At 35.4% G+C, this 22,888-nt stretch overlaps 2 protein-coding genes across 8 annotated transcripts in view; both read left to right on the top strand.

The window, feature by feature from the left end:
- The first annotated feature begins 1,381 nt into the window (after positions 1-1,381).
- Positions 1,382-8,104, top strand: LOC127857978 (uncharacterized). Of its 7 annotated transcripts, none has more exons than XM_052394781.1 (8): positions 1,382-1,567; positions 2,440-2,531; positions 3,414-3,498; positions 4,034-4,197; positions 5,135-5,259; positions 5,541-5,910; positions 7,398-7,539; positions 7,814-8,104. In XM_052394781.1, the coding sequence occupies exons 2-8, from the start codon at positions 2,529-2,531 to the stop codon at positions 8,044-8,046; spliced, it is 1,122 nt and encodes a 373-aa protein (XP_052250741.1). In that variant the 5' UTR covers positions 1,382-1,567; positions 2,440-2,528; the 3' UTR covers positions 8,047-8,104. The 7 variants fall into 7 exon arrangements, with proteins under 7 accessions (XP_052250741.1, XP_052250737.1, XP_052250740.1 ...); XM_052394777.1 differs by having other exon boundaries at positions 2,440-2,521; XM_052394780.1 differs by having other exon boundaries at positions 1,550-1,681.
- A 4,436-nt stretch (positions 8,105-12,540) lies between these two features.
- The window catches only part of LOC127857524 (dentin sialophosphoprotein-like), a 44,150-nt gene continuing 33,802 nt past the window's right edge, over positions 12,541-22,888 (top strand). The window contains exon 1 of the mRNA XM_052393937.1: positions 12,541-12,627. Coding sequence (XP_052249897.1) covers positions 12,559-12,627 — 69 coding nt within the window. The 5' untranslated portion in view covers positions 12,541-12,558. The remainder of the gene's footprint in view (positions 12,628-22,888) is intronic.

The following is a 22,888-nucleotide window of genomic DNA, read 5'->3' on the forward strand; positions in this document are numbered from 1 at the left end:
AAATACCTTGACCTTTAAATGACCTTGATGATGTTTTATACAAACGTCAATAGCTATGGGTATTATATATTAAAGATTCAAAGCAAAACTGGTTAAATTTGATGGTTATAATGTATGCCAAATGACGTTCAATGAACCAGGAAAATACCTGCATAGCATATGTAGTCTTGGTTACCATGGTTACCAACACAATTTTAGACATTTGCTTTGGTTTAAAAGGAAGCTTGTAAATGTGGCTATATGATTAAGAGGTTAGTAATCACAACAAATGTAAAGCAATCGAATTAAAAAAGAAAATGATGTGTTAATACTCAAATTTTCGTATATTTTACCACTTTGACCATGAAATGACCTTGACCTTGACCTTTGGTGACCTTGATGATCTGTTTGGTAGAAGCCCTATATCAATGGATTACTTCTTTCATATATTGAAGTCAGTACATATAGGCGTTCAATAGACGTATTAAATTCATCTTCACTAGTAATAATAACATAAAACGGCGGCCATCTTGGACGCCATCTTGGATTTCTACGCCCTCCAGCACTTTCGAGAAAAATGATATCTCGTTCTGAAATCTACAGACCCTAGCGAACATTTTGGTATATAAAACCCTCTGTTTATGAGTTGTGGCCAGTTAGATGTTATAAAGCTTAACAAATTTGCAGCAGTATATATTCAAGGTAATACCTTGATGGACGTTTTACAATTCCATCAGATCGAACATTTCAAGCAGTAATTCAAGTGAGTTTATAAATTGTGTACGCCTAATTCTTTGAAGTACAAAATGTATGTAACAATTGGTTTCATTTATTTTTAAAGTCGTATATAGGACAAAAAAGTCAATAGCAAAACGTGCACTAGAAATATCGGTCCGTTCATTACTTATTTTTTCATGAAATATTTGACTGTTTGGTCAAAGTCAGCCCAGAACTTGATAATATTAAACGATATGTCATTATTTGTATCATTTAATTTCACATAAGTTTAAACAAATGATCTAACTCATCGCGTAGAGGCTTCCCTGTTGTACTATTTTAAGAGTTGGTAGGGTCGTTTGAAAACGTGATTTCTAAGTCGACTTGGAAACACATTTGAAAAAAGAATGCCACACAGAGGCCGCTGCCTTGTAGCGTTGCTATTTTAATCGAGTCTAATTCCGTGTTGTTGTTTTTTTTGTTGTTTTAATCGGGGGGGGGGGGGTTAATACCTGTTAAAATTTATTGCATTTTGGGACACTTTTGAACTATCGATTACTGTGGCTGCAGAAAACCGATACAAAAAAAAATGTAAACTTTTTTTCTTTGAGTGCATTTTTTTATACAGATGAACAACTCCCCCCACCCCCGTCATTTCCCTTTATGATCCCGAGATTGTATCGTTGTCGAAGTAATACAATACTTTTGCTCGATTGTTCAGTGTCAGTTCTGGTACTACCAAAATCTACCACGGGTACTTTTATGTATACTTAAATTTACCCCGGGTACATTTAAATAGTACCCGAGTCGACAATGACAAATTGAGCAATACTATCGTATCGAACTATCAATACAAAAGTTGACAAAGAAGGTAATTCAATACTTTTGTATCGAAGTACTTACTTTCGTTTTGAAATGTAAACACCAGACGTTTTTGTCGATTTGCTGTATTTTTCTAGACCTTTACATGTTTGTATTGTTATCGGTAAGCAAATATAAATAAAACTCTTAGAATGTATTGTTTAATAATCTATCATTAACACAACACGAGCCATATTGCATAGTAAATAGTAAGTTTCTTTTTGTATTTTGAAAGTTACATGATATGTTTAATCCATTTAAAGACATAACAGATTCATTACTTTTATAAATAATTTTATAAATGTACTATTTTTTAAATGTTGATCTCCATCAATACCATGGTTAAATAGAAGTTCTCATTACTATAAAAATATCATTTTGGGTTGTCTGTCTGAGACAGACCGATATTTCTCGCTTTGACTGAACCCATTTATGTTAGTGGACTCTCCCATTCTTCTAAATTGGGTCAATTTATTTTCAAAATTAGGGATGTCTAGTATATTTATTTCTATATTTAGAATATTTCTTACAGAAATTTCTTTAAGCAAACAGCGCAGACCCTGATGAGACATCGCATCATGCGGCGTCTCATCTGGGCCTACGCTGTTTGCCAAGGCCTTTTTTCGAGACGCTAGGCATAAATGGGTTAAATTCTAGCTGGGCGTCTAGTGAGTTTTTTTTTTTAGCCTGTACAGTAGACTTCATTCCTTAAGACCTGCATGCGCTTCGGTTGAAAAATATTCTCATGCGTTGTTTTCAAGTCTAATATCACTTCCGAATCAGCCGCTGGAGTAAGGCATTTTATTTGATCTGTCGACTGGATCAATCACATGTCATTGGTCATTCAGGTCATGTACTCATACTTTTTAAGTTGAATTTCAGATCGGCGCCCTGAACTGAAGATCTGCGCCTAATGTCAAACAAGAACAATATATATAACGTGCTGCGTGTTCACTGAACAATGGTAATTTATGGTAATATATATTGAATGTGTTGATTATATACATGTATTCTCAATTGTCTTGTGTGAAGGCTAAACACCCATGTATTGTATATGGTGTCACTATAAGGTGTTTAAGGTGTCACTATAAAATCACTCATTGATTTTTCTGATTCTGAAACCTGAAATTTCATTTGTTTAAGTTATTCTTAACGCGTTTGGTAAATCTTTGTTTTATCTATTCTTTATTTTTAAACAAAAAATAAATAAAATAATTGCGAAATTTACTTTCCAAGTATAACTTCATATTTACGATTTTCAAGTTATTGATGTAAATTAATAATTATCTAACGCAAATGCACTAGAAAAGACATACATATGTTGAACATTTTAAATACTTGTGTAAAAATTTCTTTTAGCTCTGTTGATTTTGAGATCAACCAAAATAAGTACTTCCGATTGTCGCGCATAACAGCTATCAGAGACGTCGATCTTCGACTCTGCAGCTATGTTATAAATTGAGTCGCGTTCTGAGAAAACGGGGCATGATGCATGTGCGTAAAGTATCGTCCCAGATTAGCCTGTGAAGTCCGCACAGGCTAATCAGGGACGACACTTTCCGCCTAAATTGGATTTTTGCTAAGAAGAGACTTCATTTAAACGAAAAATGTCATAAAAGCGGAAAGTGTCATCCCTGATAAGCCTGTGCGGACTGCACAGGCTAATCTGGGACGACACTTAACGCACTTGCATTATGCCCAGTTTTCTCAGAACGAGACTCAATTGACCTTTCAGTGATGCCGAAACGATTTTCATCTACGAATCGCAGAATACCAACCTTTTGTATAGACGGACCATACCGAAACATGTATAGTTTTGTTATTTTGTAAATAAAACGTTTTGTTTTCGATTAAAGTGCTTTCTGATTGAAATGGTGGGAACATTCCTCTGTCTGGTCTCAGTCGTGGTAGACGTGGCATTAGCTGCCTTCGACCCGACAAGTAAGTATTCATACAATGTTTGTGTTATCATCAAACGTCGTATTACATGCGCTTTCGCAAGAGTATAATAAAGTAATTTGAAAATTTGGTGAGCATATAACAATTTACATCAATCTTATACTTAAAATTACAATATATACTTACTATTTTCGAAAACCAACAACATTTTAAATGCTTAAATAATGTGGGGGGGGGGGGGGGTTCCATGTTAAAACAAATAAGTCATTACAATGATAATCGCTTACATGGTCTCTAAACAACCCGGAAACTGAATCGTCAATTATGGTAAGACATTTGTGGTCCCGTATGATTTCAATAACATTTTTCTATAGAAACTACGAGGCTGCAAAAATATTATATTGTATTTATATCACATGATCACACGTCATGCTATTTGAATAATTAAAAATGTGTTATTAAACAAATTTAGCTTTATGAAGGCCATATATTCATTATTCCATGCCGATTGCTCACTTAAATTAATGTTCCGTATAACTTCACTAACAGTACATTATTAAATACGGTATGTTTTCAGTGACGATCGACAGCTGTACAAAGCGCAAACTGGAGATCACCTTGAACAACGCTTCCGCTTCCGGTATCGTGTACATTCAAGGTCAGAGCTCCGTCTGCCGCTACCCCACAACGGACGGCGTCTCCGTCCACTCTTTCGACTTTGCCTCTTGTAATCTGCAATGGGTAAGTAAACGCGTCCCTGATAGGTCCCTAAAGCGGCGTAGATTTAATAAGTGATTAATTTCGAGAACCTCAAAATATTACAAGATTAACCCCAAACATTTAGTTTTTTATTAAAATTGATATATTTATGCACTTGAAATTAGAACAAGTGTATGACTAGTTTTCGTTTGCGATATTAAGTGAATAGTTAACTGTGTTCTTTGCTCGTTAAAAGAACACAGAGTAAGAATATTTAAAATTGAGATGTGTGTATCGCGTCGACTTATATTAAATATGGCTTAAAACTATCGATTTTTAATTTATTAAATCACATACCCAATTGCAACTAAATATAACTACTGAAACGAATGTTGAATCTACAGGATGAATATTCAAATGTTTACCAAGTATGCTATGCGTACTAACGTTTAATACGAAAAAAAGAAGAAGTTTGCGATGTGTTTTTACAAAGAACTGGAGTCTGTGTAATCTATGCTGTTTTCAATTGCTATTTGACTTACGTTATCGCTAAGTATACGTTTAGAGAAAACGAGACTTAATGCATGTGCGTAAAGTGTCGTCCCAGATTAGCCCCTAGCAGTCCGCGGACGACATTGTCCGCCTAAAAACGATGTTTGCTAAGAAGAGGCTTTCTTTAAACGAAAAATACAAAAAAGGCGGAAAATGTCATTCCTGATAAGCCTTGCTGACTGAACAGATAAATCTGGGACGACGATTTACGCACATGCATTAAGGCCGGTTTTTCCAGTGCGTGCGAGACTTAATTATACTATACATTAACTTGTATTCTTTGCCGTTTCTGCTGTATAGGCCTTCTTCATTAAAGTCTATCACTGATAGGTGTAGATTACATTAAGCTTGTTATTAGCCTCTTTCTATCAGTAAAGTATCATACGTGGTTGATGCAAGTATCATTGTTATATTTCTTCGTCTCCAGGAGGAGTCGTTCAATGTGATAGTGCAGAAGAACGCCCTCTATCAGACAGGGGCAGACAAGCAGATCCCGGTTATGTGTGTGGCTGACATTGGGGACCTTACTGTCTCCAACAGCCTTCACGTCGCGTAAGAATTTTCAATTTCATAATACATGAATGTGCGATATGGTACTTGTTATTAATTTATTGTGTTATTTGTATTCATTTGTTTACGTGTTTGCTCGTTTGCTAGTTTGTATGTTTTGTTCATTTGTTCATTAATAAATTTATTTATGTGCTCATTAATTTCCAAACGTTTTAAATTCTAAGGTTATAAACTATACAAAAACCGTCTTAGCGTCTTCGTACACGATAGCTTTAAAAGGTACTCGTCTCGTAACTAACGATTCGTAGTTATCTCCCTTTCAGTGACAAGGATGACGCCGCCGGTCAGAATCTGACTGTCAAGCCCTCCGCGTTCATGACATTGTACAGGAATGGCGTGGACATCAGCGGACAGACAGTGAAACTGACGGACATTATCACTATGGTACTGAAGCTGGACTCGGAGTACATCGGGGACTTCGACATCAAGGCCAAGTACTGCGCCGCCGATAATATTGATATAATCGTCGACGCATGCGCCGTTGATAGTGACCTGTTTCCACACATTTCCCGCATCCAGCAAGGTGTGCTCCAGGCCTCTTTCGGCGCCTTCCGTACCACCAACCTGAACGGCGGCTCCGTCAGCATGCCTTTCTCCTGCGTGCTGCAAGTCTGCCTGGGAGTGTGTGCCCCGGTAAGTCAAGTAACAACGGTATTGTGGTAATAAATTTGATGCGGAATAAGACACTGTCTGCCGATTTACTTTTAAAATACTTAAGTTCCAAATGTTATAAGTATATGAAAATCTTCATAAAATTAAATGCATTCATTTAAAAGTAGTTATAAAATGTTGAAGTGATATTATGCGCATCTAACAGTGTATGCTATGTTTATAGGTGTCTACCGCAACCGTTGTTTATTTTTGGTGTTTTCACTTCATATACACTTATTTGTTAATGCGGCATCAACATAATAAAACAATATTAAAGAAAGAGGAAAATAATGCATTTGAATTTCAGCCGTACTTTCGTTTTGACAACTGACGACAGAAATGATTTTGTTTACGATGTAAATCTAAATTTAGTTGTAGTGCAGATTCGTTCATACGACACACGAACACCAACTCCGATCCTTTTAAAAAGACAGTTACGCTCGGCTTTAAAGGGATCTTTTCACGCTTTGGTAAATTGACAAAATTGAAAAAAGTTGTTTCAGATTCGCAAATTGTCGTTTTAGTTATGATATTTGTGAGGAAACAGTAATACTGAACATTTACCATGGTCTAATATAGCCATTATATGCATCTTTTGACGATTTTAAAACCTAAAAATTATAAAGCGTTGCAACGCGAAACGATTGAATAATTTGGAGAGTTCTGTTTTTGTCGTTAAATTTTGTGAAACTACGAAGATTGCTTATATAAGGTATAAAATACTTCAAGTATATGTTTTCGGCGGAATAGCTCAGTAGGCTAAAGCGTTTTTACTTCAGGACTCTGGCAGGACTCCAGGGGTCACTGGTTCGAAACCTGGTCCGGGCAATGTTCTTTTCCTTTTTTTAATTTTATTCTTGATTTTTTACTGGAGCTTTTACGATCCAATGTTTACATTTATCGATATAAAGCATTTAATGAATAAGTTAAAAAATGCCAAAATCTGTGAAAAGGCCCCTTTAAGGACTGTAGTCATGTAAAATATCGAATATAATATATATATATTTTTATGAACAACTGGTAGCAACATGAGTTGCAGATATTTGGTCAGTTACCACATTTTAACTTACTCTTTTGACATGTTAATTCTTTTCATCTCAATTCAACAGTGAACATACGCATAATATCACTTTAAATAGTTATATTTACTAGTATTTCACATGGGTGCTATATCATGTCTCAAGACTAAATTAGTTATAAAATGTTAAATAGTTAATAGTATTAATATGTTTTTCAAATGGATGCTATATTATGCCGTAGGAACATTTCCTCGGTGGTATTCAAACAGTTGATACAACACGGACCATATGTATTACACTAAGTGCATCCTGATCAACTTAATGAACCATCAATATATACTGTACTATGTTTAAGTACATCTTTACAGCGATCTTTTTTGTATATTCCCATACTTTTAAGTCAACTGCATATTTAAAAATGTACACATTATTGTGGCATTTCTACTGCAGACGGTCTGCACTGACGGTCAGACGAGCTACGGCCGGAAGAAGAGGCACGTTGCTAGGCGCCAGGTGGACGAAGACAAAGACATAGAGAACATCAGCGTCGGGTCCGTTTTATCCATTACCTCTGAGGAGGTCATCATCGGAGGTGAGTATGTGGAAAATAGTCCGTGAGCGTTTGATAACGACGAAGTCTAGCACGCGATGTTTAGAAACATGCCAGAGAAAGATTTTCAGCAGTATTTTACTTAAAATGTCATTTTATATCACAGCATAAAAAAATAAACATATTTGAAAAGAAGATATTATGTGAAAGTTGATATATTACCAAAGTATTCATACAGACCTGATAAACATTTTAATGTCTACATGTACCACATCTATTGTCCGCAATCATTGTGTTATTGTTTGAACATTTTCAGCTCCTAATGATGACGGAGACGTGTGCACAAGTCAGGGACTCTTCGTCCTCATCCTCAACGTCATGATTGCCGTCGTCGTCGCTACCGCTGTCTCCGCCGTACTTATGTACCGGAAGTTGCAGGAGAAGTCCAGAATTATCAGCAAATTCAACAGCGACACGCATATGACCGGCTTGACGTCATATTTACAGTGTTACCCGTTGCTCAACTTAAAATCGTACAGGGAAACATAACGTATATATAGTTATGAATCTTAGCATTGCATATTTATTAATAAATCATCAAGCAGAACATTTGTGTTCTTTTATGTGTTCTATAGAACTGACATATATGATTTTCTTTGATTATTGTATACAGGGTAATAACGGAGAAAGAATCATAATAGTAGAACTACAGTGTATGTATTACAAGTTTATGTAGGTCCATCCTCTTCATTATGTGAGGACCATGGCTGTGACCAAGTACCCCTACGTCATTTACTAAATAGACACACGAAAGTTTGAATTTTGAATTATAGCTTCGATTTGAGGCTATTGAGTTTATTAAGAAATATATTTAATTTTGGTGTGGTCTTGTGCTGCGAGGAAAACTCGGGGTACCCGGAGGAAAACACTATTGTCCGACAAGTTGACCACCAACAAAGCTCATATGCGCCGGTAGTGGTAATTGAATCCATGTCGCCAAAGTAAGAAGCGCTTGCACAAACCACGACACTTACCGGTGAGGCGTTGACGTCTATATAAATACTGTGTCCCAAGCGCTAGAAAAATTCGATTTCAAAAAATAACTGACCATCAATTTAAAATTGCAAAGTTCTGTCTTCATTGACAAAATTCAAACATTCTAATTCATACCAAAATCTACCACGTACACACCAAATTCAAAATATAAGCTACATGTTGATCGTATGAAATGGGAGGATTTAACTCAAAAAGAAAAGCATTAAACAGGCCCGTAGCCAGGGTTTTGAAAAGGGGGTGCGAATTTTTGCCATCGACGATTGTTTTTGAGCAACGAAGTGGCGAAGGGGGATAGTGCGGTAGGGGATGTCCCCCTCCTGCATTCGGGGGCTTTGTAGGTCCTCCACCTAGAAAATTTTGAAAATGAAACGCAAACTACTGCATTCTTGTCACTTTTAAACTGTATTTAGAGACTGAAGTTATAGAGCATTTTATATGAAATCTCACTTTCATTGACCATACTCAGTGACAGATCGACATGAATATGATATAACATACATGTATTCCCCACCACGTTTTTCAATAACCACCTTTTTTGATCAGTCAAGGATGTACATCATTTTATACGGTGTTTAACGCTACCCTAGTATGCGCGCACACACTTTGTTTACTTATGCAACAACAAATTTATAGAATGTAAAATCAAACAATAAGAACGGTATAAAATATCATTATTAATTGGAATCTTGGAATCTTGATAAAATTGATGTGTTTCACCATTCCAACATTCTACCATTCATAAATCGAGCAAATTAAATGGAAATATCTGACTTTTTTTCAAAACAATTGTTTGTCTGCTACTATAGATAGTACCAGAGGGTTAGCATTGATCTAAACGTGCTAATGGTGTATTGTACAACAAACACTGATTAACAAAACTGGGTCTTCTTTAATCTGCATCAATGCTAAAAAGAAATCAAAATGGTATGACTGGTTACTTAAATTTTTTTTAACTATTTTAACAAATAAGTTATCTTTTTCTAAACGAATTTCAGAAAAAATATAACACTAAAGGCTTCATTAAGACCCTATAACCACAAACTACTGGCCCTATGGTCTCAAAGTCCTTCACAATGTATACCAGGACTTCGAAGAAAAAATATGTACTTATTTGCCCATTGTATGCCCAAGATCCGTCACAGTTAATGAACATTAAACGTTAACGTCCACCTGATCATATGTTAGAACGTTTTAAATTCATTATAACAACTGTTTGAGAGTAGGACATTCCTAGTGTCAAGTTTGACATAATTAAAACAATGTGGAAAGTTATGTATGTGGAGCAGAACAGATGCCATTAGGGGTTGGTAAACTACAAAAAAGCTACATTGCTTTGTAGAAATGATTTGTTTTCTTGTCATTCAACAACAAAATTAGCCTGTCTTGAGCATAGCTGATATTTTTGTTGCTGGAAAACCATTTAGGGGATCCGAAAATGGTTGTACGTACGGGGATATAACAAAAAGACAACGCAGTCTGTCGAAAATGCTGTGCACAATGTGTAATTGTTATAAGTCGTGGCTTCATCATTTTGTCATGATATCTATTAAAGTTATGGCTTTAACAGACATAAATAACGATGACAAAAGTTACAAAACAATCATTTAGTATCAAATATCTATAAATGAGTATCGATTTTATACGGATTATAGTGCCAGGTTAATAATTATGCATTATACAGAAAACAAATATCTATTTATAACAAAGATTCCAATTCCATTTTGCGGGACCGGCTTCCTAGATCTTCTCAAATTTTGCTGTCAAAACTTCTGTTGATCTCAACAATTCTACGGTTAAAAATTGTAAATAAAAACCACGCGCTATCTTGGGAATGACTTAATCGAGAAATTAATTATATGGTGACCTGTCGGTTGCATATTGAATACATTATTTTAACGCTTAAATACAAAGACTCACTGGGTTCCTGGAAAAAAATCAATAACTTTTATGGCGTTAAATAAAGTTGGTTGCAACTTATAGTACAATGTTTTTACTCGTCAAAAAAGATTGGGTGAGAACGCACCCAACGCATCCCCCCCCCTGGCTACGGGTATGTTAAATCACTATGAACATGATCATAACGCGCGTGTTTTCTGACAATCTGATTGACTGTTTTGAATACTGTCTGCATAGGAGCTCTAGTAAATATTACCATATTCGGAAAATTACTTGTTGCATGTTCCTATAATCTGAATATTCCTTTCCAATTTAAATGTAAGTTATAGTTCAAGTCAGTTGGAACATAATAAGCAAACTCTTATTGGCTACGAAGGGGCCCTCTGCGTTTGCGCCATCCTTTCTTAACCCATTTATGCCTAGTGGACACTCCCATCCTTCTAAATTGGATCAATTTATTTCCAAAATTAGGGATGTCTAGTATATTTCTTTCTATATTCAGAATATTTCTTACAGAAATTCCTTTATGCAAACAGCGCAGACCCTGATGAGACGCCGCATCATGCGGCGTCTCATCTGGGTCTACGCTGTTTGCCAAGGACTTTTTTCTAGACGCTAGGCATAAATGGGTTAACCAAAATGATTTTACTAAATATGTTTAAACTTTAACATTAGTTCCTTGAAACACGAAAATATGTTATTCACCATGCGTTATCACACGTGATGTCCCCTGCTTTTTTCGGACGACTTTTTTCGATACTAAGGCGTCAAATTAATTGCAGTTGTTACTTTCCCAGGCGGGTCAACTGTTGACACTTCATGCACACGTAAAATCCTTCAAGATATTGACGTATTTCTAGTATGTTATTTTTTATTTTTTTATACAAGGAGTGTATGCATTAACCCTTTCAGTGCGAGCCGAATTTTGAAGGCCTTTGCAAACAGTTTGGATCCAGATGAGACGCCACAGAACGTGGCGTCTCATCAGGATCCAAACTGTTTGCTATTCTGATAGTATTCTTTGAAAAACAATCTAAGAAAATGCTAATTTTAGAAATTCAGCAGACGACATTTTAGCAGACGACAAATTTCCCAGCATGCAAAGGGTTAAGCAAAGGCTTTCCTCCGTTGATAGCCTGGATGTTGGTTGAAAGCATTGACGTCATTCAACTGATGTGTAAAATGGTTAGGAATCAATCGCGCAATAAAGAGGTGCGTTCGCGCTTAAAATTACACCGGAAACCGTGGCAAGAGATTTATTTTACATTGTATATGTAATACATTGACAAAATTAATACTGACCTACGGACATATGATGATACTAATAAATGAAAACATTCAATTGAATGTAAGCAGTTAATTTGGTGAAGAGAACTTTGTTGTTGTGGTTTTAAAGACGTATCCGCACATGTTATTTGTGTTGCCACCAATACGAATTAAGCTTTAGTAACTTGTTTGCTCTTATTTCTACCATACTTTATTGATGATTGTTATATAATGTTACTTGCTATATGTTTTATATTTCTTTTTTTTTTGGTTTTATTTCTTATTTCCGTTCTATATGTTTTATTTGCCTCGTCAATAGGTATGTGGGGGTCGAGGGCATTCCCCTCCATACCGTACATACTGGTAATCAATATATATAACAGATCATAATGCATTGTGTACAATATTGCATTGTATACAAGCGCTAAAAACTGCGTAATGAAAAATACACAAACTGCCATTAATGCATAAACAGCAATAAATGTATACATGAATTGAAGAATAAATATATTGCTAATATATGCAAGTCATGTTTTATATTTCTGATTATATATGTCATACTGTATGACCCTTGATTGGCTAAATAAAGTTATTCTATTCTATTCTGTTCTATTCGCACAGGAACCTGCAAGCACTTCACCCCCCCCCCCCACACACACACACACCCTACCCCCCCCCCCCCCTCCCACTTTATACATACACACACTCACTGTTAGTTTCACAAACTGTGTACGACGCTAGGAAACCAGTCTTTTAGTGCGGTGTGGCGTTTTGTTTTAACACCTCGTTTTTATAGTTGATCGTAGCCTCTTTGAGTTAGCTCCCTTGAACAGAAACGTCATCATGGCGGACGTCGAAGCCAAAGTTCTGAAATGTAAAGATTATTTGCTTGCGGACTTGGACGACACAAAGGTATAAAAAATGAAGAGACATGTTTCACAACTATATTGCCTTCCTAACAAATTGTGACCAAAATAATTCCATGTCCCTCGAGCAATTGAAAACAAACCTACCTTATGGACACATTGTCACTTTTTTATGTAGCTAAACTAAAGAAACTTCAGCGTACAGTTTATATAGTATTGACATACCTGTACGCTGAAGCCAACCCCATATCGAAAGTCAACCAGAGTCGTTACATATTTATGTCACGCTATAAATCAAAGAAAGCTCATTTTCTTTGATACATTTCTATGTATTTTGGTGAATGAATATAAATTACTGCATCGGGGAATATTTTAAGGTTCAAATGTTTCAAATGCATCTTACAATAGATGAAAATAACTCTCATCAGTCTTAAATTCACAATTTTGACGCCATTGTCCCTTTGTCACGTGACGAGTTTTCATTTGTATACTTTCTGATCGACCTTGACATTTTTTGCTAAAATTATAAACATTACTTTCGTTTTCTAAAATATACGATGCTGTCCGGTAATCTTGCGCAGTTAAGGATCAATTGGTTTAAAAACATGATCTTTTATAAATTGGCAACAAAATATCTAAATTTAGTATGAAAATAATAAGTTCATGTGCTTATTAACACAAAAATATCTAATTAATTCAGTGAAGAACTATCCGATTTGATTTCAAAGCAAACATGACTCGCCTCATTTTCAAACTATCAGAATGTCCGGTAATCTTGCGCACTTTGTATAATGACCTCGTTTAGGCAAAATTTCCAAAATTGTAGACATATGGTGTCCAATTATTGACAAACAAACATTCCAGAAAAATATTTTTAAAATCAGTTTGTAAAACCATTGAAATTAAATGTGGATTTCTAGAGCAGTTTTTGCTCACTACAAATCAATACATAATATAGTCACTAATAAAAGTGTACCATTAATAAAAAAAGTACCGGTATGCGTGAAAAAAATGCATAACAGGTTTGATACCATGATCATGCTTCCATAGTTTACAGAAAATATCAAAACTAGGCCATTGTGCATGCGGAGATCATACCAAAATGGTTTGACAGAATGGCAGGAAATGATGACTATGTCGTCTGATGCGATATATTTTTATGACAAAAAATACCAAAACTGATCGGATATTGTGCAATGGAATTATAAATTACACGTTGGATTTATGAATTCATAATTTAAAGTATGAAAACGCTAAAGACTGCAGGGAATTTGTGATTCATTTTGAATTTTTCGTAAGAAAACCAGTGTTTACGATGTATAGGGATGACGCAACCGGTGTTTTAATGAAATGATCGAATTTAATTTTGCATGGAATACGTAACTTTTAAATCCGTTAATTCTTTAAAATGTGAAATTTAATCTTTCATCACTAAAGAAAACCATTCGTCGTCTGCGAGATTCGCAAATGCGAAGTGCGCAAGATTACCGGACGCACAAGATTACCGGACTTAACTGTATTATTTGATGATTAACAACTTACGTCTTGTGGATTATAAGACTGATTCCAGTGTGAATCAGATAGTTTTAAATAATATTTACCTTTAGTTTGTATTTACACTACAATTTGTTTACAAAACAAGCCAGAATTTGTTACTAAAAATAGAAATTATGTCATATGACCGTGAAATCTCGGGAGATTCGCATTTCAAGAAAGTCTGTCACATCGCTGTTTTCTCGATATGTAAGAGCAGAATAGATAAATTTTAAATGTTTAAGATAGTATTTTGTGAAAGAATATATCAGTTAAATGTGAAAAATGTCAATCTTTCCAATCAAGTGGTTGATTTGGGCCAATAACTGCATTTAAAAGCTGTTTTGGACCGGTATTTGTTAACTGTCAACTTTTCGGGAATTTCTGGTTGACTTTCCTAATGGGGTTGGTCCATAACTATAAAGTCGCGCCTGTCAAAAATCATAAAAAGCGACATTTAAAGTTATGGTAGCCAAAACTAATTTTTATGGTGGACGAACCAGTTATCGAACACCTAAGAAATTACGTTTAATTTGTAGCACTTAAAATAACAAAAACTTTTTGTTTTAACAAATTACTAACAGTTCAATCTTTTAAAAACTTATCTCTAACGTTTTCCATCAAATATCCTTCTAGAATTCATAACAATGATTCCCTGGTTATTGTCACCTCTACTAGGGTCTAGCAGACACAAAAAAATGCGGCCGATGTAATGTTACCTATTACTGGACAGTTCATAAATACTACTCCAATATATACAAAGTCAGATGACAATCATGTGACCCGGACTCTGCGAAAATATCTGCATCTGCAGGGCCCTCAATCTATTGGGCAGTCCCCCACCTGAAAAGTATACTTTTTACCCCTTTTGGGGGGAAAAATTCCCCCTAAAAAAAAAAAAAAAATTATAGAAAGATATGTCTCATGATTATTATATCTCAATTCTATTTCAATTTAATCTATGCAAACATACTAATTTACTAAATTATGAAAAATGCAATGAATATAGTGCAAACATGTACAAATGTAATAATGATAGAGTAAGTAAAAAAATCCCCCAAAAAGGGAAACGCTGCGAAAATTCCCCCTCCTAAGGGCTGCTGACCCCTTCGCCCAAAGTAGTGTGAGGGCGCTGATTATATACGTACATAAGAGGTCTGCTTTGGACTACAGTTAAACGTTAAATAAGCGTTTTTATGTTCAATTCTATATGTAAACATACATTCAAAAATTACACAAAAGTAACATTTAATTGGGTTTAATCTATTAAACGCGTATGTAAATAACTATGGACCTTAATTATTGCTGTAATTGAACTATGATTTATTGAGCAATTTAATCAATTATTATGTGTTTAAATGTAATTTGTATTTGGACAAAGTTTTGAGTCTTGAGGTATAAATTAACGACCGACAGGTTATCGAGTATCATCATTCGTAGATATGAAATTTAAGATATGTTCGTGTGCGTATATTCCAGATTTATTTTTGGTTTTCAAATTATTCATGACCGTGTGTTTTTTGTAATGATCAAACAAAGGCTGAAACAAATATTAAATGTGGCATGGTCTGTGTTATAATCCGATAGTTAAATAATAAATACCTTAAGACTCAAAACACATAACTGTTTGCTCGTAGTGTGTTGAAGTAGCTTAAATGCCAATATCTTTTATTTTGTTAAGAGACATGTTCACAAATTTCCAAGAGGATACAAATTATTGTTCACACTTATTTCATGGCATATTATACAGATATATAATAGAAGCGGCATTACAAACACAAATAGTAGTCATCTGTTTAATCTGATAAACTTGCGAACATGACTCGAACAAATGGAAATTATTATTCTAACTACTATTTTAACTGAAGTTTTGGAAAACACTCGAATCAGTTCCAAAATAAAGAAAATTGTAAACAATAAACGTATTAATATCATTATGTCGCCATAGACAAAAGGCAACTAAAAGGTAACCTCGTTCGACCTTTGATTGGCAGGTATTTTAAGCCAAGAGGAAGCATCATTGAACTCCATCAATACACTAATCATGTACTGCGTATTAAATTATTAAAGTGATATTATGAGCATCTAACAGTTAATAGGTATCTATCGTAACCGTTGTTTATTTTTGGTGTTTTCACTTCATATACACTTATATTTGTTAATGCAGCATCAGCATACTAAAACAATATCCCGGAAAGAGAAAAATAATCCATTTGAATATCAAGCGTACTTTCGTTTGACAACTGATCATGCATGTACGATACAGGGCCCTCAATCTATTTAATATGCCGCCAAAATTCGGCGTCAGTCCCCCACCTGAAAAGTATACTTTTTTCCCCTTTGGGGGGAAAAATCCTACTAAAAAAATATGAAAATGCAATGAATATAGTGCAAACATGTACAAATGTAATAATGATAGAGTAAGTAAAAAAATCCCCCAAAAAGGGAAACGCTGCGAAAATTCCCCCTCCTAAGGGCTGCGGACCCCTTCCCCCAAAGTAGTGTGAGGGCGCTGATCTGCTGCAATAAAAATTTCAAACGAAAATATGATTTTTGGTGTGTGAATGCACGTTTTGATAAATGCATTCAAAAAGTAATAGCAAAAAACACATAAAACCGTGTAACTAACAATAAATGCATTTCTTAAACCTGTTTTTGGCGGATTTGTTTCAAGCTAAGTAGGCAAGTAGGTCATGGACTTCATGTATGACCATTTGTTTATCGATGTGACGTCATGCGCACTTTTGCGCATTCGCATACAGAACCAAAACAAAACGTCCGATAATAGGTGCTGTTCGATAACAGGTACTTGCACAATATAATTTTTCTTTTCGGGCTACTTGATTAAAGCTCACTAGTTAATTGCATTATCTGTGCGAGAAATCTTGCAGAAGTAATCACTGTTACTTAAATTTCTTAGAGCCATGTATTGAGGGTCCCTACCTGATATTGCAAAAAGCTATTATTCCAAAAGTCCAACAAACGGACTCCCAGAGCCTTTGACAATTTTTGCTGTGGCAGCTCTTGGAGTACATATGGCCCCCGTCATAACTACAATCTCAGTTCTGCGCACAGATTTTCGTGTGCATCACTTAAGTTAACAGATGTTGTTCATTAACTTACCAATTATGGAAAGGGATGAACAAACTTCAAAAACACATTAAATTTACCTGAATGGCAGCCTACCAACATTATCCTTTGCATGCAACCAATAAACCACTACAAAGTAACAATGTTTCAACACACTATATATATATATTCTTGCTGACATTTTCATTTTGAAATTCTGAACAGGGTAAATATTTGACACCTCGTCCTGTTAGACATCCTTATCTACTTAGGTTACATCAAAATTTCAAATATCACGATTCACAATGTGCAAAAGATAACCAAGGGCTACACTTTTTGTCAGCAACATTACAACAGTTTCCCAATATGGTAGATAGAGCGTACAAAAGAATAACAAAGTACATAAAAAGCAATTATTTCTTGCTTTTATGATACCATTTGCATGAGTTTGTGCTTTAGACAGGTTAACGTTAATAAGTTTTTTCATTTTCAGTGTTCGTTAGCATTTTCAGTGGTGATCAAATTTTGCTCCTTTGGACAAAAGACAGCGCAAACAACTCTTAGCAATCCTTTGGGCTATAAAGCTGAGAGTTGACTTATTGCAGCTACCAGTAGTCCATATAAACAAATGCCTTTGATAATTTTTGCTATGACGGCTCTGGGAGTCCATATGCACCCCTTCATAAACACAACCCATTGTTTACATTAAAAGGATGCCATGTTGATACCCAAAACTGTCTTTAATGTACTGTTTTATTTACTGCTTTTTAGTATAAATGTTTAAACTGGTTCCTTGTTTATCAACTTGCGATAAACACTTATAACAAATTATGTTCAAATTAACAGTCTTATATACACAGCTATTTTGTGACAGACATCAACTATCATTGTTAACTCCACCTTTAATTACGTTCTAATAAACATTCTTGTAACCGATTGGATGGTGAACATCACTGTGCACTTCATCTTTATTACTAGATTATCTATTAACCCATCCAGCCTTTATAGCTGTTAAGCATGGAAGAAGCTGGTACAGAGCCAGGGGTTTTTATCTGATTTTGGGGAAAGGGCCTGGCCTTTTTTGAGGGGAAAAAAATGGTGCGAAAGGTTGCATTTAGGGGGAAAAAATCCTGCGAAAAGCCGGATTTTGGGGAAAATAAGGAAAGTCTAAAATAATCAATTTAGCATATTTTACTGTTTTTAAAACAAATTCAAGGCAACAGATAATTTAATAAAGCAATATTTTTCTAGTTTCTACAGTGTACCCAGGGTTGTCATTATTAACTGATTGCCGATCGAATTCATCGGTTAAAATCGCCAGAAAATCGGTTGTTTTTCCAGAATCTTAAAAAATGCGATCAGAAGTTTTGATCACGCAAACCGACAATAATTGACGAGGAATAACCGTAGTATAGTAGAGCGACGCCCGGTCATTCAGTCAGTCCATTAACTCCGCCTAAGAGCTACTGTTTTCAATGAATTTCTCAGCGAGTGGCCAATATTGATTTTTCCAGCTGTCAATCAAATTCTTCTTGGTAAGCACGTAAACCAATCAGCGCTCAGGCAGCCGAATACACGCCCGAATACACGCCAACCCCACGTGAAACTGTATCAAATAGCTGTACATTTCACAGATTATTACTTATCGTAGCTCAACGAATGTAGCACTGTAGAGCGTAATTAACTAGTTTCTTAGTGAGAGAAAAGGTTTCCACATATTAAAAAATGCTCTTCGATTTTCTACCAAAATAAAAGATATAAGCGACCTCTGCCCTACGAAGTTGTTATTCAGCATCTAGATATAAAAGTCCACGCTTTCCCCGAGGAAGAATGACGTGACGTTATGCATGAAGTCTAATTTTAGCATGATTTTCATCTGTACATGAAAAACACGAGAAATGTGTCTCTGTGTTGCTAGAATTTTCTTAATTTTCCTTGAATAATGAAATCTGAAAATGATTTCGGATAACACATTTAAGTATACGCATTTGAAAATACTTCAATTAAATAATGCATTTTGATATACAAATTGTCATAACGCATAATGTAATAAGTAGGTAAATAACGTGTTTTGAGATTGCCAAACTATGCATACATAATTATTTTAGGTCTACATGCATGAATGACCTGACAAATTATATCACGATCCGGAATGAAAAGTACTCGGTAAAATTTAAAGAAAGACGCGTTTTAAATCTCAGAAATTCACTTTCTCAAACTTTTTTGAAAGGAGGTACACGTAAAAGTTTAGATCGAGTCGTTGATTCGTCGTAACTACTAAATATAAACGGTTCTCAGTGCTCTCAAATCGCGTCACATGATTCACGCATGTTCAATGGGAATTCCCCAATCCCACAATTCAATTTGTATATGCACTTGCGTTAAATGGCGGACGACATTCATCGTCAATATTGGCCATAATTTGGTTTTGAAAAAAATAAATCGTAATAATACTGGATTATCGGGTAATGGATATGGAACATGCAATGATCTATCAATATAACATGTTTTTACATTGTACAGTATACTAAAAATGTGAAAAATCTTAAAATTGTCTATTCTTTCTAGACCTCATTTTAACTTTTTATGCTCTGAGAATAGCAGTTTTTTGTCCCTAAAATGTCTAGAATTCGTTTGCGGTCGGGGGGCTTTGCCCCCTAACCCCCCAACCAGGTCCTTGCCCTGGACCTTGACCCCGGCCGAATCGGTTACTATTCCAAAAAAATCCTTTGTTTACAATCATAATGACAACCCTGTGTACCAGGTTAACTTATATATATAACAAAAAAAAAATTTTTTGGAGGGGAAAATGAAATCTAGGGGAAAATTTACCAGCTGAGGGGAAAAAAGTCCGAGGGGAAAGGGCCGATTTTGGCTGGTCGCAAAGATGAAAAAAAAAACCTGAGAGCGCTTGTTTAAAATAGGGAATATTGATGCACTTATAAGAGAACCTTTTTTTTTTTACTTTTTCAATTTTTATAGCCAGCTGAAATATTAAATTGCCAATGTCAATTTTGCCAACCAGAAACGCTAACATAATTATGACTATTTTTCAATAACTGTTTTGTTGCTAGTTGCAATAATCCAACTCCCTGCTATTGACCCTCCAGTTTGCTGGGAGTTGCAACTGATTTTAAGCTCGACTATTATATATGAAATATACAGTATATAATGGAGCTATCCTACTCACCCCGGCGTGAGCGTCTGTGTAAGCGTTAGCGTCTGCGTTAGCATGCAAATGTTTAAGTTTACGTACTACCCCAAATATTTTCTTTGTCCCTTGACATAATGCTTTCATATTTTGCATACTTGTTTACCAACATGACCCCAACCTATAAACAAGAGCAGACAACTCTATCAAGCATTTTGTCATAATTATGGCCCCTTTTTCACTTAGAAAATGCAGCAAATGTTAAAGTTTTCGTACTAGCCCATTTATTTTCATTGTCCCTTGACATATTGCTTTCATATTTTACATACTTGTTTACCAACATCACCCCAATCTATAAACAAGAGCAGACAACTCTATCAAGCATTTTGTCATAATTATGGCCCCTTTTATACTTAGAATATGCATATTATTGATAAATCTATGTTAAAGTTTGCGTACTACCCCAAATATTTCCGATATCCTTTGACATATTGCTTTTATATGTTGCATACTTGTTTACCAACATGACCCCAACCTATAAACAAGAGCAGACCACTGTATCAAGCATTTTGACATAATTATGGCCCCTTTTACACTTAGATAATTGAACATTTTGCTTAAATTGCCATAACTTCTTTATTTATGATCATATTTTATTATTACTTTGAAAAACAACACTTACCTGAATACCACAATGGATTCCACCCAAACATTAATACCCCACGCCCCTACCCAGTATCGCTTCCCCCCCCCCCAGACCCCCCCCCCAGATTTTTTTTTTTAAACATCATCTTATAAATTACCCCACCCCACATTAAACCCCCTCTCACCCCCCCCCCTACCTCCACACCCTACCTCCCCCATTTTTTTTAAACATCATCTAATAAATTACCACACCCCACATTATACCCCCCTCTCACCCCCATACCCCCCCCCCTAAATTATTTTGCATGTTTTTCCTTTTTTTATTTTTGAAAGATCGTCTAATAAATTATTGAATATGATTAATTTCCCCATGATGGCTTACGTTATACTGTCAAGCACTCGAATAGTCGAGCGCGCTGTCCTCTGACAGCTCTTGTTATGCCCCCAATGATCAGACTGTCTGTCTGTCCGTCAGTTTGTCCGTCACACTTTGCATAAAGGTTTTAAAAAATGCTCATACCTTCTATGTCGCTTCAGATAGCAACTTGATATTTGGCATGCATGTGTATCTCATGGAGCTGCACACTTTGAGTGGTAAAAGGTCAAGTTCAAGGTAATCATTCAAGGTCAAAGATATAAAAAAAAATCCAAGAGAAGTAATAAGCTTTAAAGGGAGATAATTATCTGTTTCTGCCAAATGATACAAAATAATAATAAATCAAAGCAGTGCAGTAGGGGGCATTGTGTTTCTGACAAACACATCTCTTGTTTCATGTTAACTTGCTGCCTGGAATCCAGCTGCACTTCCATCATAAAATCAGCCACATAAAACTATTTTCTGGCACAAAAAAATCATAAATGTATTCCTAATGTGCAAATTGAAAACAACTCACATGGTATGGTGTGCTTGCTGAATATTGATATTAATCCAAGAGTCAAACGTCAATGGTTGGTTGAAATGTGTAAATATTTGCAAACGACAATGCCGAGCATTCCCAAATTGAAAATATACAAATAATTTTGCATCAACTAACTCTGAAATCCTCCGCAAAATAGGTCAAGAGTCTAATCAACCAATTGTGATATATTTTAATTATCTTTGGAATCTTCGTAAAGGGGTCTTTTCATAGATTGTGGCATGTATCGAAGTTTATCATTAAATGCTTTAAAGGGGCCTTTTCACAGATTTTGGCATGTTTTTAGCTCACTTGAGCACAACGTGTTCATGGTGGGCTTTTGTGATCGCCTTTTGTCTGTCGTGCGGTGTCAACAATTTGCCTTGTGAACACTCTAGAGGCCACATTTATTGTCCGATCTTCATGAAACTTGGTCAGAACATTTGTCTCATTGATACCTCGACTGAATTCGAAACTGGGTCATACTGGGTCAAAAACTAGGTCACTAGGTCAATAAAAAGAAAATCCTTGTGAACACTGTAGAAGTCACATTTGATGCCCAATCTTCATGTAACTTTGTCAAAATGTTTGTCTAAATGATATGTTGGTTGAGTTCAAAAATGGTTCCAGTCACAATTTTTGCCCAATCATCATGAAACTTGTTCAAAACATTGGTTTCATTGATATCTGGGAGGAGTTCAAAAATGGTCTAGAGCGGTGAAAAAACATGGCCGCCTGGGGGCGGGGCAGTTTTCTCTATATTTCCTTATATGTCTATAGTAAAACCTTGTTAACGCTCTAGAGGCCACATTTATTTTCCGATCTTGATGAAACTTGCTCAGAAGATTTGTCCCAATGATATCTTGGATGAGTTCAAAAATGGTAACCTTTACTTGAAAAACAAGGCTGCCAAGGGGCGGGGCATTTTTCCTTAAATGGCTATATATGGCTTTAGTTAAATCTTGTTAACACTCTAGAGGCCACATTTATTGTCCAATCTTCATGAAATTTGG

The sequence above is a fragment of the Dreissena polymorpha genome, chromosome 14 (assembly GCF_020536995.1).
Source record: "Dreissena polymorpha isolate Duluth1 chromosome 14, UMN_Dpol_1.0, whole genome shotgun sequence".
Taxonomy (NCBI): Eukaryota; Metazoa; Mollusca; class Bivalvia; order Myida; family Dreissenidae; genus Dreissena; species Dreissena polymorpha.

Excerpts from the sequence above, each read along its gene's own strand:
- LOC127857978 (XM_052394781.1), top strand. Across the intron at positions 4,198-5,134 it reads CCTCTTGTAATCTGCAATGG|GAGGAGTCGTTCAATGTGAT; the intron begins GTAAGTAAACGC and ends CTTCGTCTCCAG. Across the intron at positions 7,540-7,813 it reads TGAGGAGGTCATCATCGGAG|CTCCTAATGATGACGGAGAC; the intron begins GTGAGTATGTGG and ends GAACATTTTCAG.